The sequence below is a fragment of the Aulonocara sp. 'chitande type north' Nkhata Bay genome, linkage group LG10, assembly GCF_057382095.1.
Source record: "Aulonocara sp. 'chitande type north' Nkhata Bay isolate Kocher_YH1m ecotype deep benthic linkage group LG10, A_spYH_male_GT1.1, whole genome shotgun sequence".
Classification (NCBI taxonomy): domain Eukaryota; kingdom Metazoa; phylum Chordata; class Actinopteri; order Cichliformes; family Cichlidae; genus Aulonocara; species Aulonocara sp. 'chitande type north' Nkhata Bay.
In genome coordinates this window covers 29327099-29345184 of record NC_141353.1, presented here as the reverse complement: position 1 = coordinate 29345184, position 18086 = coordinate 29327099, and the positions used below count along the sequence as shown (strand labels likewise).

At 40.8% G+C, this 18086-nt stretch overlaps 1 protein-coding gene across 1 annotated transcript; it reads right to left on the bottom strand.

Annotated features, from left to right (window-relative positions):
* Positions 1 to 1250: 1250 nt before the first annotated feature.
* On the bottom strand, positions 1251 to 17941 carry LOC147321145 (adapter molecule crk-like). Its single transcript, XM_086309441.1, has 3 exons — positions 17400 to 17941; positions 8590 to 9194; positions 1251 to 4965 (listed from the first exon to the last, which is right to left on the bottom strand). Exons 1-3 carry the CDS (start codon positions 17617 to 17619, stop codon positions 4831 to 4833), a joined length of 960 nt encoding a protein of 319 aa, XP_086165567.1. The 5' UTR covers positions 17620 to 17941; the 3' UTR covers positions 1251 to 4830.
* Between the last annotated feature and the right edge of the window lie 145 nt (positions 17942 to 18086).

Sequence of the window (18086 nt, the reverse complement as noted above, 5' to 3'; positions counted from 1 at the left end):
TTCCCACCATCCATCCTCTTCCACTTGTCCAAGTCTGTTTGTATTGTTGTGTAATGAAAACTAAAGCTAAAGCCAAACCTTTTCTGTAGAATGTGCATACAGTAAACTTAGCATTTATAAACCCTGAATGTAGATAAAGGGAATAATTTCACACACCGATAAAGTGCACCCTGACAATTAGGTGTATATTTATTGACTAGGATACATTGATAGATTACACACTACAGAAGATAAAAAGCTAATTTTGACTTCAAAATAAAAGATTTTGACTCATTGTACAATCTCCTGAAAAGAAATACAATTTTTGCTTGTTCTGAAATCACCACTAGATAAGGTGCATGTTTGTAGGTGATCGGTCTTTAACTAATGTGGCAGAACTGAGTAACAGTGAGGTGAACATCCCAAAAATCAGCAGTAAACCAGAAAAGGAATCACAAACGACCGTTTGAAAAATAAAAATCACCATTTCACACCAGATTTTATATTTGTTTTTAAAAGAAGCTTTCCATTTCACCCCACAATCACCAAGACAGCAGCAGCAGGTTTCATTTGTGTCACGTTCCACACAAAGCACTCAAAAATGTCTCCTTTGGGACGTGGAAATATTGCATGGATTTATTAATGCAGCACAAACGGGGCTGTACATACTGTATACGGTTATAAAACATGACATTAATGGTGTACAAAAATATTTTCCATAAATCTGAATCTCAACAAAAGAAATATGAAGGAAAATTACACACAACGTAAACTCAACACAGCTTCTGCGCTCTTAAATGTGTTTGAAAATTGTGTCCAACCTCCCCACCAACACACAGCTGCGATCATTTAAAGCACTTTAAGGACCCCCGTAGGTTTTATCACTAAACGTGCCTGTGATGGCATCATTATTATAGATTTATTACCGGTATTTTTAAAGTTCTGATTCACCTTCTTGCATCATGTTTTGGAGACGTCTGCCTTCTCTTGAATAGAAACTAAACTGGACTCGCCCTGTGAAGCTCCAAGCGCACAGAAATTCATATGAAAAGCACATAGCGACATCTCCTTCCAAGAATCATAATCATTTGTTAACCACACACACAGAGAAAATAAAATAAAACCAATAAATCCCCAACAAATTGTTGTGAGAAGCTTCATGTAGGGCACTACTTTTTCCTTTCTGCCCAACCACACAAGCCTGTGCAGAAGGAGGTGGTGAAAGTTTTTTTTCTTTTTTGGTTTCTTATTTAAAAAAAAAAAAAAAAAAAAAAAAAAAAAAAAAAAAAGTGTGTGTGAAATACAATAAGAAAAAATAAAGCAAACAATAACTAACATAGAGAAGATTTCATTTTTGCTCTATTTGGTCATATTTCTCAACATTAACCACACCCCTGTATAATAATAAATTAAAGATTAAGACAGCCAGTTAAAGACTAATGACTAAAACTACCCGTGAAACCAATAAAAACCAAACTAACTAAATACTTTCAAAACTAAAGTGAAATAAACAAACCCTTTCTGGCTACTAGCTACTAAACTAACGAAAAAAAATATTAAAAATCTGACAAGTTACAACCTTTAAGATAGGTATGCAAGTAACTAGCTTACAGATACTGCTGTCATACAGTTACACACAAAAAAAGAGTGAAAGGGAAAAGCGGGGGGGAAAAAAAGCAGACAAATGTTTACCTCCAATTACTCAACTGATCTGTCCCCTCATTTCCCCAAATTTAAGGTCAGCGTTTCTTTATTTTTTTTAAGCATTTCTTTTGCCCCCCCCTTACTGCACACATTTGGACGGTAGGGGGCAGTTACCTCCTGGGGGAATGCATTTATGTAGGAAGAGGTTTATTCACAGGTGAAAGTGTAACAGTTACCGTTTCCACATCGAGCACACTACCCTGACACTGGAACATCTGCACGTGTCTGTTTTTGGATGCTCTGAGAGCGACGTGGCGAGTTTAGTTCCATAATATCTGAGAGAAGGCAGGTGTCGCTAACACTGGGGTCGACATAAGTGGTTCTCAAACTGCACAGGTGTGGGCAACAAGATGAAAAATAGTTCTGTGTGTATTTTAGGGAATCTGTTAGTTGCACTGGACCATCTCCATTGAGATAAAAATTCTTTTTTGGACCACTCTTCCACATTACTGACAAATTCAAACTGTGGGGTGTTATTTTTTTCCCCTCCCACAGAGTTTGAGAACCCCAGATCTGTACTGCGAGGTGTGAGGTGAACATCTTCTCATCCTCCGTCCCCTAATAACCATAGGAGGGACACGTAGGCATCATTTATCGCTTTAGCTCCAGGGCAGGTCTGAACTTCTTAATTTTGGAGAACCAGAAAAATAACATGCAATTCTGGGTGTGTCCTCGAGACTTCAACTTCAAGCCAGTCACTTCCCAATTTAACTTCTCATCTTTTCCAAGAACAAATATAAGGCAGGTCCGCGGAGGATGCGGACCCTCCCTCGTGACCAAGAAAAACAAAACAAAACAAAAAAATCTATGTGCAGCAGGGGTTCCTGTTTCAGTAAGCACTGCCAGCAACTCAATCTTTGAATGCATCCTGACAAAGATGATAAATGAGTTTCTGACCTGGTAAAAATACAGGGTGCAACTAATCACACCCCCAATTTAAGACTCTTCCCCCCTCCCTCACACACTCACACACACACACACAGTGTTTTATCAGTTTCAATGCCACTCACCACATTTCACAACCATTGTCAAGTCTGTACTAACGACAAAATTTACAAAAAAAAAAAAATAATAATCCCAAGTTGCTGATTCCTCTCCTCGTTTCTGAGAACAAACATGTCCTTAGTAACAGATGAGTTTCAGCTTTCTATTTATAATGCCACGGTGCCAGCAGGACTGTGAATGTTTATAAAAGCTTTGTGTGCTCAAGATGACAAACAAAGTTACAGCAAATGCCATCCATGGCACCCTTATGGCACGAGAAACAACATGAAAAAACATGTCCGTTTTAGCAGTAATACTTTTTTTAGGTGGTGGATTTTATCTTAAAAGCGTCTCCGAATGACTGTCGTATCAGCCCACCAGGATGACAAAAATAAAATCCCTCAACCTTTCTCCTTGCATCCTTTAATAAAGCAGCCTCACGGGATTGTTCCTTCCTCTGTGACAGGGTGCTCGTTTTGTTCTTTCGCATTTCTGCGTCTTAAAAGAGAAAAATAAAAAAGGTGTACACTCTCTGGCCATACAAAGTAAGAGAAAATCAGCATAAAGAGGGGAAACGTTTACAGTATTTAGCATGTAAGGTGTGCATGTATATAGAGTTAATTCTATAATATTATTTTCCACTTTTTGTACATCAACAACAAAAAAAGAGGACTTGGTTTGTAGTGTAGGGTGTGGTAAAGTGGTGACGCTGTCTCCACAGGACAGTCATCAGGTAAAGTCTTTGTTGGTTTCACTCTGAGGTTCACAGTCTAGCACAAGCAAACAAAAAAATCTCTCACAGACACACACATCTGTGAGAGCCGCAGTGTTTTATCTCCATTTCCCTCCTGCAGGTGTCAGTGAAAGGTAGTGGCTGGAGATGCACGGATACAACGGGGAGGAGGAGGAGGATGACTCTGCTGTGTGATGTGATGATTTCAATACTGGGATGGAAGCATGTAAACCGGGGTTTGACTGATATCGGTCACCTGTGCCGTCTTTAATACGTTTTCTATTCAATACCTCTGTTAAATAGGAGGTATTAACAGGTTTAGCTGTGTTTGATCAACATGCTCAGAATCAGTACACTTGTGTAGCATCAACGCCCTCTGAGCCGGGGGGGGGGCTTTGATACCTGTATTTTGGCTCTGACATTTCCAGTTTACACAAATTTACTACAAGTACACAGAGCTGAAGTCCACCAGAGTGAAGATACGTCCTTGCTCAAAAAGACAAACCTCACATTAGTGGACTTTGGGGGCTCTGTGTTAAAAAGACTGGACAGTAACAGCTGTGGTTACAGGCAGACGTCATCATTAGCTAGTCTAATAAAGAAATGTGTTAAGGTTATTGGCTGGGCCTGATATTATATAAACTGTGCCCAACGGGTGAAAATAAGATTAAAAACGATTAAAAAGTTTACGTTTTAAGGAAAAACTGTTGAATAAGCACAACAAACTCACTCATACCAACTACTTTGGCTACTCCATTCTTGCATAATTATAGAGATTGGATACAAAGATTGATCAGGACATTACTGTGACAGTTTATCTGATCACATGTATTTAAACAGTGGTTTAACTTTTGGATTTGTATTAAAATTAAATATTAGTTACTTTAAATTGGAAAACCTGCACCTGAGTACGACTGCAGATTTTGGTTAAGATAAAAACCCCATGTTTCCCCCAACCTGAGTGAAAACTTTAGGTGTGTAAGCACGCTAAAGCAAAATCCTATTGTTCTTATATCTTTTAAACTATGATTATACAAAAAAGTTTAGCAAGTTCTTGACTTGTTTGTTTCTTGGTTGCCTCAAAAGGGTTAAATAAAGGCCTTTCTCGTCAAACCGTTAACGGACCTTCCAGTGTCATCCTGGGTGAACCAATACATGCTGCCATGTACTTCAGTGTGTCTGCAGTGATGTTTCACAATGCAGGCAAACCGATATCAGTCCGACCACAGGGTGAACTCTTAATATGACTGGGGTTCATCAAAAAGACATTAGAGATCAGCCAACACATCACATGTTGGGGTGGGCAGGAAACACTGACCAGTTTAGCTCAGAGTTTCATATAGTGTGTGCTTGCAGAAATCTTCTTCTATTCCAGCATGACGAAACTGAAAGCGAGGGGATGTGCTGGAGGTGACGGGAGCCTGCGCTTCTCAGCTCTCGTCGTCTGGATAGTACTGTTCCAACAACCGAACGTGGGTGAAAGGAAAGTGGCCTCGTTTGCCTTTGCATTCACCCTCCCATTGGCCGTTCACGTTGATCTTGGTCACTTTTACGGTGTCCCCCACCTGTTAAATAATAAAAAGAAAAGTCAGGCATATTCTGCAATCCTTACACGTCCTCTTCACGCTCTAAATAAACTCTGACACATGCAAGTCAAAGTTATCAATACAAGCTCAGCGTCTGATTTCTATCAAAGCCCGCAGAAAGAAATGCATTGATGTGACATTGATTGACCCATCTTCATTTTACAGCTGTAGAGCAGAGAAACCATACAGGCCAAATTACAGGACTTCCACATTCGTCAGCTTTCATCTGATAAATCAGATCCGGCCGGTTTGATCCGCTTCATTTACTCAACGAGATGCTGTGTTCGTGTTTGGCTGAATTTTTCCTTCCTAGTGTGAGTGACATATTTATCCCATGAAGGTCATTTTAGTGGACACAGAAGCTGGAAATGGACACCAGATGCAATTCACATTTTTCATAAATTAGATATAGATTTGGGTATATTGGCCTTCAAAATACTATGAAAGTTAATTCAATATCAGCTAATACATTAATAAAAGGTTTTCTTTTTACTCCTTAGAAATTAGTATCACCCCAATAATCCAGCCTCAGTCTTTATTAAATGCACAAATAGTCTATATTTGGATACTGGCTGCAAAATTTCTGCCAACCACTTTAATAACAGCAGACATTTATAAAACAGTGCAATGCCATCTCGTCTGCTTTACCTCACACCATCTTCCACTTGTGATCATTCAAACACTGCAGTGGCTTCTGTCCTTACCGATGAGAGTCAAATAAACAGTGGATTTTAAGCAGGGGGCTCTGCTGACAGCAGTTCATCCAAAGACTGGATGCGCCAAGCAGATTAAATTTACTTTAGCTGTCTTTTTTCTTTCTTTTGGAACTACGCATCATTACTGTTAATTATTTTTTCCTGTTAAATCAGTTCCAGCCAGTGTTGGGGCTGTTACCAAACATGTAAGTTTTTACCTTTTAAACACTCACAAATTACTTATTTACTCCTTGTAGAAAGTAAATTCTTACACTGCTTATTCCATCCTGTGAACTTCCCAGTTTACAGTGTAACACTAAACCTTTCATACTGCTGTCAGAGTAATGAGGACACGCAGAAGATCTTTCGTTTGGGTGGTGAGGGACACAAAGTCACCCACTGAGGAGTTTTGGGTCCAGACTAATGAGTGTTTTTCACCATAAAGCCAGAGTCTCAAGGGAAACCGCCAGAGAACAGAGGCCTGGGTGGGAATGAGCTTGCACGCCTCGGGAAACCTGCACAGCAAATCAAAGCAAACTACCAACGGCCACAAGCCGCCAAACACAGACAGAGGGAGAGATCCTCAGTGATCTGGAAACAGAGGCGGCTCTTAATAAACCTTCCTCAGATTTTACTTACAGAAAACCTGTGAGTGTTACCTCCTATATATAGTAGGTCTGTATGGTCTTGGCTCGCACTCAGCATTTACAAACGACTGAAAACGCAGCGCTGCAAAGCCAAAAGGCGTTAATACCACACGCAAACAAGAAATCAGAAGCATTGTAAGGAAAATAAATGCAGAAAGATTCATATTTTTAAATCCCTGTTTGTTTGTTTGTTAGTTCCATAATTGCTGGAAACAATCGTAATGAAATTAAAATCCAGTTACCGGCCCTGCCTTAGATTAAAGGACGTTATCAGGTCGTCACAGCATTTGGCTTTGCAGACCTGCCATCATGCTCGCTGTGGTGGGTTGTTGTTTCTGGCCAGAGCAGTTTGAACTTAAGGCTACGTTCACACTGCAGGTCTTGATGCTCAATTCCGATTTTTTGATCAAATCCGATTTTTTTGTCTGCTTGTTCACACTACAAAAAAAAATGCGACAGCAAACGTGCTCTAGTGTGAACGTTAAAAGCAGCCCGCATGCGCAAAAGAAGACGTCACACACAGTTTAGACCCAGACCAAACAATATTGTTTGACTAATGGCCCTTAATATAAAGACTTCGGACTTTACGTTTCCCAATTTTTGCTTTAAGTTATTTTGTCATTTACATAATAATGTAGATAACCTAATAATGATCCTTATTGCTGTTTTAGAGGAGCGGTGCTTCAAAGGATAGTTGCAGATTTCTGTCAGAATCTGCAGATTATACAGTACAAATAAAATGTTCACGTTGTCTTCCCAACAGTTTCACTAACATCTACACTTGATGGCCAGGAAGCGTTCGCGATGTCTTCTCGGTCTTCTGGATAATTGGCGTCTGTCTTGTGTCAGTGACGTAAAAGACGGATTTAATGCGACTTGACCGTTCAAACAGCAGTCGCTTTCTAAAACATCGGATATGTATCGGATTCAGTACCACATACGAAAGTGACCCAGATCGGATGTGAAAATATCGGATTTGTGCTGTTCACACTGTCATACCATGATCGGATATGGGTTGCATAGGGTCAAAAAAAATCGGATTTGATGCGCTTTCGCCTGCAGTGTGAACGTAGCCTTACTGTCACATTCTTGCAGCTTCGTGCTATAAATCAGAATCACTCCTCAGAAGCTTCACATCTTTTCTCCTGCATATAAAAAGAAATCCTGGAAATACTTTTACTGTCCGGCGGTTGCAGTATTGCTGTTTAACTAGCTGTAATTTCATTAAACTGTTCATATTCCGAATCACAGACTAATGTAATCAGATTGTAACCCACTGCTACAGCTCAATGGAGCACATCAACTATAGTTCCATCGATGGACAACGCCGATTATGGTCAACATGCACGGCGATGTGCTTCACTACAGTTTCACATTGCATCTCCATATACAACGACCATTTCCAACACAGACGTGTCTGGGCGTGCACACACAGGTTCACACCTGCAGAAACACCATCCATCATAGTCAAAGGAGAGAAAACAGCAGGATATTTCTGACTGTTGGACTCGTTTAAGCTGGAGATGCTCTCATATCTTCTCCTTGACTCTTCCCCACCAGGTATACTTGTCAGTGAAAAACTGAGCTGTGTGTGAGAGACAGGTGAGATCTACACATAAGAAAACAACCCAAACTGGCCATACAGTACACCTATACGAGGAAGGTAGATAAGCATGTTTGGGCCAAACACTGCGCATTATGGAGGGTGGATAACCTCTGCCGCCTAGCACGGATGCTGTTGACAATTAGCAATCCAACACAGGTAACAGGATGACTGGACTATGGAGCAAATCACCCAACCCTGATATCAGAGCTGAAAAAATAATAAATGGAAAAGCTAAAAGTTTAGTTGGCCAAACGGCAAACGTGTGCAATGTGGAGACACTGAGTCCAGATTACTGTAGAATGTACTATTCAGTACATCACCACAAAGCAACTTAAAAGCGTTGTGCTCCACTGGACCTCAGTGGTAATGAATGTTCAATGCAACTTTCACATTATCCCATTGGGCTGCAGTGTGTGCATGAAGAGAGGCCACTGTAAAGGATCTATGTCTCCACTCTGAATGTCCTCATGCTCGCTGTCAGCCTGCATTTATAAAGACACAGTGTGCGTGCTCACATGCATGAGTAAGCCATTATAACAATCGGGACAATCTACGCCGCCTCGGCTCGGACCCTTTTGAAAGTGGAAAATAAGGGGGGGGGGGAAGAGTGATTCACAATAAACAAGAGGAAAGTAACTGGTGATAAGATTAGTACCTCCAGAGCCAGCGCCGTCTTGTCGTAAGCGTTGGGCACCCGCTTCTGAATTGCCCGGGCATAGACCGGCCCGTTCTGTAGGTTTGGGAGCTGAGTGTTGACCACAGGCTGAGCATACGGGCCTGGTTCCCCCAGAGCGGTGGCCTGAGGAGAACCTGTTCCATCTGTGCTGCCCATTACCCCGCCAACATGGCCGCCTTGTCCGGTCCCTGCGGGTACCGGACTAAGACTGGCTGCAGTGGGCGAAGAGGGTCGGAACCTTTCCACATAAGGCACAGGGATCATCCCGACTCGGCCCTCCTGGTTCTTGGCGTGCCACCACTGCTCCTCTGGTTTCTCCAGCACGCGCAAGATGTCCCCCCTGCGGAAGGGGAGGTCCTCATAGTCGTTGCCAGGGAAGTCAAACAGTGCCCGGACATACTCGCCTTCCTCGGTCTGCTGGGGAGGTCCGACAGCGGGGGGGCTGATGAGGCCTGACTGCCTGCCTCTGTTCACAGGCTCTATGAGCGTTGTGGTGTCCAGGTAGTGGATCTTGTAGAACTCCAGCAGAGCCGGCAGCCCATCAAACTCCTGATCCCCAATCCGAAACCGAGAAGGAGCCAATCCTGGTGGAAGAAATGAGACTTTATTAGCTTGCTGAAAAATAAAAAAAATTAGGACAAACCCCTATTTCATAATAAAATAATAATAATTTTGCCACCTAGCCTGTTTGTTTTTTCTTTAATAAACACGTTAAGCTGTGCACACATAACCATTTTAGTGAAAGAGAAAATGAAAGTGTGCAAAAAGTCATGTGATCAATGTTACCTAATATAACTTAATAAGCAGTTATATAAATCTCTTGATATTAGAAGACAACTAATAACAGATATGAATAAGACCAAAGGCAGGTAGGTTCCTTTAGATCGACATGCAACATTAACCCTTTAGAGCCGATCGGAGCGGGAACGCTCTGTTATGCGTAACTATTTTTAAATCCCAGTAGCACTGCAACCACGTAAGCTAGCGCAAAAATTTTTTTTGCATATGAAACCGGAGGAGTTGTACTTACATCTGATGCCATCAGCTTGTCCTAGGTCACGGTTTCCTTCCACATAAAGCTTTGCAAAAACTGCATAAAAAGCGCTTGCAGGAACAAAAACATAATATTCCAGAAACACGCTTTACCGATCTGATCAGCTGTTCAAAACACTTCCTACGTTGGAATAGACGTCAGCGCGAACTTTTGCATTTCCGCCATTACCTGCCCGAAACCGGAAGTGACGTCATTTTCGCGGAAATGTAGTCTTTTTTGCGATCAGGGCCTCAGGGCCTATACTGCTCTTTTTAAAAGTTATCTTTGACTTTATGACTTTCTGTGTCGTTTCTGGGATTCTTAGGACTCATATTGCACTGCTGGAAATAGTTTATTTTGATGCATATGCTGCTTTTTTGCAAATTTGCAGTATAATATTTATTTTCATTTTTCCTGCAGTGTATAAAAATTGGTGTATTTCAAAAATAAAACTATGAAGACACTCAAAATAAATTTCCTGTGGTGGGAAACTATTTTGTGCAACTTTTTTGTATTTACAGTTTTGAGGGATAAGCCTCTTAAATTTCTCTAACTACAAATATATGTTAAAAAATCAAAAACGATTTTCAATTTTTTTGTAGTTTATTGCACTTTTTTGCAATTTATGTAATTACTATGCACTTAATGAATACATATTATTAAAATCTGGGCTATAATGGTTGTATTGATGTATAGCAACTTGAAATGCTCCCAAAAATGGCTCCACAGCATGTAAAAATATAATATAAGCTCTGGCGGACTTGGTTCTATGGTAGGTCTTAAAGGGTTAACAGTGATGTGTTACGGCCCTAGCAGGGCCTCTCTCTCTCCTGAGGGTGCCTGTGTGGGCGTGTCCCACTACCTCCTGCCTGAGGTGCCACCTTTCCCTCCTGTACAGCTGACTCCCATCAGCAATTAAGGGTATTTAAGCCCAGAGCAGGGTGAGCTCTGGGCCAGAGTGCCATTTTGTGTGGGTACAGCTAGTGAGCTGAGTGTTTGCGGTAGTTTCCAGCTAGTGAGCTGTGTAGTGTGTTGTCCAGCTAGTGAGCTGTGTAGTGTGTTGTCCAGCTAGTGAGCTGTGTAGTGTGGTTTCCAGCTAGTGAGCTGCGCTTTCCTTTTGACTTTTTGCTTTATTTGACCAACGCCTGAGTTTTGTTTGTGTTTTGTTGGTGTTTTATGGTGATAACGGCTTGTCCGTCTCTTTTAGTTGACTTACTTCAATAAAACTGTTTTATTTAAACTGTTTCGCCTCCTTGACTCCTTTTTCTGACCCGGTCACTTTTGTTACTTCCCCCTCACCGCCTAGACCCCCCCCAGGGGAACGTAACAGATGATACTGTATTGTGATCGTAACTGCAGAATGACTGTCTTCCCTCCCATCCTCAGTAGTCTGAATTCTCAAGTACATTTGCCAAATAGTGTACTGAGCAAGCACACAAGTACAAACTTGGTGGTGTTAGAGAAACACCCACTGAAGTGGAGCTGCCCACTGTGTTTGTGCTGTTGGTGCCTGTGGGAAAATTTGTCATGTAACTAACTGACACATTAGACCTGAGCAGATTGATTTGAGGGATAATAAAATTGATAATGCATCAATAAAGGCAAACAGTATCTAGCCTACTTCTCACTGATTTACTAACTTCCACGAGGGCTTGGTACAGCCAGATAAACGACAGAAGAGAAGAGCAGCAGAGCAAGTTTCTGCAGGGCGTGGATTCAGGAATGACTCAATTATGACACTGTGTCACTTTGAGTTCAACTGTCCTGACTCAAACAGCACCACAGCTGAATTAAGCACTTGTTTGTCATTTCAAAATAAATGTGACAACTATGAGGAGAATCATTTTGCGTACAGTCTCTTTTACCGTCTATGAGGCCATCCCCTGATTTACTACTGGGAAACAAGACACAGGGAAGTTCAGAAAGGACGAGGATTGTGCAACAGCCATTAAGAGCCTCAAGCACAACGGCAAAACCTGCAAGTACGGGTGTGTGTGTGCGCAATAGGGCCTGATCACAGACATTCCTGAAGCACCAATCTGACCAGTCATCCCCCCCGTTGTGACAGCGGAACTTCCCCAGTTCATTCAACCTCTGCAGCAGCAGCAGCAGCAACAGCAGTAATAACAGTTGCTCACACCAGCTCACCTTACCTCTTTACCTGCTGAAGGGTAGTCCTGCTGCTAAACAGGGACAAAACACCGCCAAAAAATATATTACCCTTAACAAAAACAGCGGCTGAATGACTAAAATGCGGTTGTTTACTATCCTTTAGAGCTGGGCGATATGAGATTTTTTCATATCACGATATGTTTTTTTCATTTCAGGCGATAACGATATATCACGATATAAGCCAAATAACTATATTTGTAAGATTTAAATGTGCCGTTGCTCACAAGTAAAATGTGAAATAATCAGCAGCTTGTTTTTATTTAAATATTTATTTCCCATAATAAGTTCAACAGGGTAGATGTACTTAAGGAACATGAGACTTTTTCAGATAAATAAAGGCAAATATTACAAACTACACAAAAGGCAGCCGCTAAAGCGTTTAAGTTTCAAAATAGAACAAACGAAACAGACTACTAAATTGTCAATTCCACTTAGAAACAAAATATTAATTCTAAAAATAAATCTTAGTTTGTTTTACAGAAGAACAGACAAAACTGACTAACTTTTGTCAATATCAAATAAACTGAGAACTAAAAGGAAATTCTCAATCTCTCCTTGTTGTATAGTTTAGCTTTTCAAACAGTTTTAACAGTTACTTTAGTCTGACAAAAGCCGAATGACGAATTAGCGCTTCCAGTCAGAGACTGAGGCTACGTCCACGCGTACACGGGTATTTTTGAAAACTGAGATTTTCCGTTTTCGTTTTAAAAAATAATCCCGTCCACACATAAAGGCAGAAATGAAGGAAAACACTGCTATGAACATGCCAAAGCAGCAGGTGGCGCTAGATTCCTAACCGTGCAGAAATGTTGGCCAATCAGAAGTCTAGAAGCCTCGGTGGGAAAAAGTAAACAAAGCTGGGGCATAGAAGCAGAACCGAGTCGTATGTGTGGAGGGACAGTAACTGTGTGTATATGTAAGCATTTAAACACTGCAGAGAGTAGAATTAACAGTAACAGTATTGTAGAAATTCATTTCACCGAAACAATAACGTGGCGCACAGTGTGACGCATGCACCAGTTTATTGTATTTCCAGACTTGCTTTCGGCACAATTTACAGTGCACGCTACTCTGTTTTTTGTCAGACTTGAAATAGCCGAAATACCTTCACACTAGTGATGGCCCGCTTGAAGCTGTGTGTCGAAAAAAACAACACACTGGTTCAGAAGCACTGTGTCGAGGCTTGCTTCGTTTGGCAAAAGTCACGTGACCAGTGACGTCCGAAGCTTCATTACGCACGTAACTGCTTCGGTACCTGATTCAAACTAGTGATGGGATTTCCGGCTCTTTCGGTTCGGCTCACTAAAAAGAGCCGGCTCTTTCGGCTCCGAACCGGCTCTTCAGGTTGTTTTGTTGCTTTAATTAATTTATTATTAACAATAATATAAAATTATGCACAAAAGGAATTACTAACATAAAAACAAGTGGTTTTATTTATATATGTTTATATATAAATATATGCGGTGGCCCCTAGAGACAAAACACGTACAAACTCCAAAACACATTTCTAGCATGAACTGAACTTCCAAAGCCGAGCTACTAGATCACTTAAATGACACAATTGAAAGCATGTGTGTATTGTTTGTGTATTTATACACAGGCACTCATATATATATTCAAATAATTTAAAAAAAGTTCATTTACCTGTTATTACCACACACCAAATCCGGTCGTTGGTACTTGCTGGCTTGTGTAGCCACAAGATAACAAAGGCTCAACACTGCGCCCAGCATCCTGGAGCACTTCTGTTGTCTTTTGTACGTGTTTTGAGTTTTTATATGCTTCTGAGTTTTTACGTGCTTCGGAGTTTGTACGTGTTTTTACGTGTTTTGGAGTTTTTACGTGTTTTGGAGTTTGTACGTGTTTTTACGTGTTTTGGAGTTTGTACATGCTTCAGAGTTCGTACGTGATTTGAAGTTTGTATGTGCTTTGTCTCTAGGGGCCACCGTAAATATACTTTTATTTATTCACTCCACATAAAATGTAATAAATAAATCATATAATACAAAAATCAACTATTCACATTTCAAGTTTTAACTATTTAAATTTTCAGCTTTTTCCTTTCACAAATTTAAAGTGAAAAGAACACAAAACACTGCAAACCACAACACAATTAAATATAAATTATAATATGAAAACTAAAAGAACATGCATATTCTCTGTCATATGGACCTGCATGAATAAACTTTCTCAATCCTTTATCATCTGCAACTGAAAATAGTTGTGGATGATTACTATACCTTTCTAATGTTGTTGTCCCTGCCTCTCTTTCTCTCTCTCTGGCTCTGTTCCTGTGCTACTGAGTGTAACTACCGCCCCTCCCCCCTCTGCCCAGCATAAAGCACAAGGCTCGCGTGCAGAGTGAAGCGGAAAAAAGTGCGAGAGAGAGGCTGAGAGAAAGAAAAAAAAAAAAAAGAAAACCCACGTGACGGCTCGCGATAAGGAGCCGGCTCGCGTCGTTCAAGTCAAAGAGCCGGCTCTAAGAGCCATTTCGTTCGCGAACGACCCATCACTAATTCAAACGGATATAAGGAAGTGAATCATCCACGGGATTCGTGGAGTGTGTTGATGGTGACAGATAGCGACGAGGTGATCATTCCACTGACAGATATGGAGCCAGCGAGGAAGAGAGGACGTTATGGCGTGTGGAAATATTTTGAGTTGATTTTGCTCAATTCATTTTATCTGCCGAAGTGAAAAACTTGAAATGTCCAAAATCATGTTTTCATAATGTAAATATCATTACAGCATATGACTTTAGGAACACTTCCATGTGAATTAAAGCTAATGAAGACTACAAAAATGTATTTGGCACTATACGTACATTACATTGCTACAGTTTAGAAAATCATTTTGTTTATTGTTTTTAGGTGATAGTCTGCAGGACCCAGGAATACCTGCATATCTACCAGCTTGCAGTGTAGTTCCTGCACTCCACAGCCTCTTCTGTTCCATGCAAGTGGATTTTCTCCAGGGCAGGAGAAACTATTTCTAAGAAAAGAAACAGACTCAGCCAGCGCACAGTAACACTAATCCTCTTTTTAAATGTAAATAACAAAAGGGCTACCTTACATAGATCATGTTTTTACTTTGCAAGTTCTTGATTAGGGGTGGGTTTTGATTATCGCTTTTCTGATTACAATCCATGGTAAATTGAATAAAGTGATATTGATTCATTACAATCCTGTGTCGATTTGTAAATTAACGTTATTATGCCTGAAACGCCAGCATCTCAGGTTAAACCTCACAACATGTCGTCAAACACCATGCAGCTAAAACAGTAACTGCGAGCAGGTTTACGGATTCTGCATACAAACGTAAACACAGAGCGCGGACCCGACGCGTCAGAATCAGATTTTGGTGTGTCGTCGGGTCCGCGCTGTGTTTGCCTCTTTTTTTTTTCCGCTGGCTTCTGCAGCTGCAGGTTTCATAACTCTCTGTTTACATCTCTAATTAAGTCTCACATGTGTCAGCTTTCTTTTAATAGATACGAAATTATGGATATATACTGTTAAATGATCAGAATTGTAATATTTCTGACTGAGGCAAAACTTTCCAGATTCCAATCAAATTGAATCGGATCCTGTATCGAATCAAAAGGATTCTACAAATCAGTGACGATGCAGCCGTACTCAGCCCCCTAAGCATTTTCCCTTTCCAGTTCACAATCAATCCCACCCCTAGGTCAAAAATATGTATAGGAATTGGCCTAATCTAATATTTTGTATGAACCTGTCCAGCTGTCCAGTGATTAAACGACAAGTAGATGGAGGCAGGACTTCACAGCAGGGGCATACTCCATAATGTGCTGTGCATTCTCATATGTATATTATATATATTGCTCACTTATTGTATTTACCAACATCAAGGAGTTATGAGCAAAGAAAGGCCACACCATAGTGCATGTTTAAATAGGGAAAGTTTATTGATCAAAATGTATTACGCAGATACGCATTACATTTTTTTCAGCCCCCCAATCGAGAAAACAAAACCAATTACATGTTCAAAGCAACGGAACGGTGGCCCAATATCAGAGAGAACTCCACTCTTGAGTGAGCAGTGATAATTGAGCAGTCCGTTTTATTTTGCAGATTCAAGCTGCTCTTCAAAATTTTCACCACCAGATGTCACCGGAGAGGACTGTGTTGAAAAGCTTCGAGTAATGAACCGTTTTTCAATACAAGCTTCAGTGCTTCGGAAAGCTTCATTTGGCCATCACTACTTCACACTACGGAACTTCTATGGCTCTTCCGTTCGACAATCTCTCCGGCGTTGGAACCATCATCTGTTTTCTCTTCGGTCACGCTCGGTTGATTTTTCTAGTCGGCACACTCATTTCCTCCATTACGCGCTGGCTCCATTACCCGCTGGCTGCTTCCCAAACAAACACACGTGCGGCTTGGCACTTGTGCTGTACGTAACAAGTCACGCGACGTGACGCTGCGGCTGTGATTGGTTCGGCTCTGCGCTACTTAATTTGGATTGGCTTGGCTGACCTTTTTTTTTTTTTTTTTTTTTTTTTTAAGAGGACAAGAGCGGCGAAGTCTATCGCGATAGTTTAATTTCTCTATCGAGTAAAAATTATATCGCGATACATATCGTTATGTTCTATCGCCCAGCTCTACTATCCTTTAAAGAAACCTCCATCAACCACACATGGGGATTAGATTCAATAATACTACTCACCTTCATTTTTCAGTTAAAAGCAACACTGACTCACAGAACTTAGTAAAACTATATACCAGTTTTAAAAGACAGCTTTAATAATCACGGAAAGTTATAAACCTGCATGTTACTGTACATATATGTTAGTGGCTTTAGGGAAGTAATGTTAATTAGACAATTCCAGAAAGGAGTTCAATGTTGCCTGAGGAGTTTGTGGGCGGATAGTGGAGATTTATTACATACATGCCGACTTTTTAAAATAGTTTTAAAAACCCAGAAAGATGTAGATTTATAGGGTAAATAGGGGGAAAACATTTTGGATTTAGTAAAATCTGTTAAATAGGACAATTCCTAAAGGTAGTCTGGCTGGTTTGCGGAAAGAGATGTGTACAGCATACCTACAAAGTTTTGTTTTGCATCCAAGATTTCATTATTATATGAATAATGATTTTAAAACTGAGCTTCAAAAACACTAAAATAAATAAATGTGTAAATCTCTAATGGTAAGATTTGAGTGCTTGTGGAGTTACTCTGATTTTTTTTAAAATTGGACAATTCCTAAGGGGAGTCTGGCGTGGCTTGGGGATCGAGTGGGCGGTAGAGAGGTGTGTAAACCACATGTATAACGTTTTGTTGAACAGAGTGGTGATTTTTGTTATTACAAATACGCCGACTTAAAAAAGAAGCCTCCAAAACGCGAAAAGGTTGTAAATTTATTTGGTAAAACCAGGATATATTTGTGGATCTACTACTGTCTTGATCAATTAGACAATTCCGAAAGGGAGTCTGGCGCTGCTTGAAGAGCGAGTGAGCTAAATCCTAGCAAAGCAGGTTTAAAATGAAAGTACTCCTTATGTTAGAGCCAAGGGAACACGAAGAGGGTCAAGTTCAGTTAAAGTGAGAAGTAGACCAACGTTACCTGATCCAGATTGTCTGTTGTTGCTGATACTGTTGACGATATAATGGGACACTCTGGAGTTCTCCGACACGGAGAGCACGTAGTCTCCGGGGATGGTTATCGAGTCCCTCACGAGGAAAACACCATGTCTCTGTCCCTGTAAAAGAGAAACCGCCTCCTGGCGGCTCAGTCTCCCCCAATACCAGCTTGCACGGTCTTCGGCATCAAAATTACCGGCCATGGCTGTGAAATCCCTTCCAAGGCTTGAGGCCTTTCCCCTTCGCCTCTCCCTATCCGCAACTCATACAAAAACTTTGGTTGACTAACACTCCCGCTGGAAAAACGTCACAACGGCACGATTTTCGTAACGTCTAAGCGTAATATCAAGGGGTTTATTTCGGCGGAACGAATTCTGCACCACAAATCCAAATGATCTACTTTTTGTTGTTTAAAATAACTAAAAAAAATCATAACTATCGTGCAACAAGAAACTCCAAGGCTGAAATGGCGGATCTAGGGAAAAGTTGACCTCATCTACCGGAAGGGATGCCCGGTCAATGGGAAGCGGTGCGTTCACGCCCATTAAAAGATTGGAAATCTACCAAACGAGCTTTCATCTCCGTTTAAATTACGGCTACATTTAATGCGGATGCCTTCTGTTTATATTAGTTTGCATGTGTTTTTTTTTTACTGATTATGTCGTCTTTG

Coding starts and splice junctions, on each gene's coding strand:
- LOC147321145 (XM_086309441.1), bottom strand. CDS start 17,619: ATGGCCGGTAATTTTGATGCCGAAGACCGTGCAAGCTGGTATTGGGGG. Junction 9,195..17,399: donor CAACAGACAATCTGGATCAG/GTAACGTTGGTC, acceptor TTCTTCCACCAG/GATTGGCTCCTTCTCGGTTT. Junction 4,966..8,589: donor AGACGGCGCTGGCTCTGGAG/GTACTAATCTTA, acceptor ATTATTTAACAG/GTGGGGGACACCGTAAAAGT.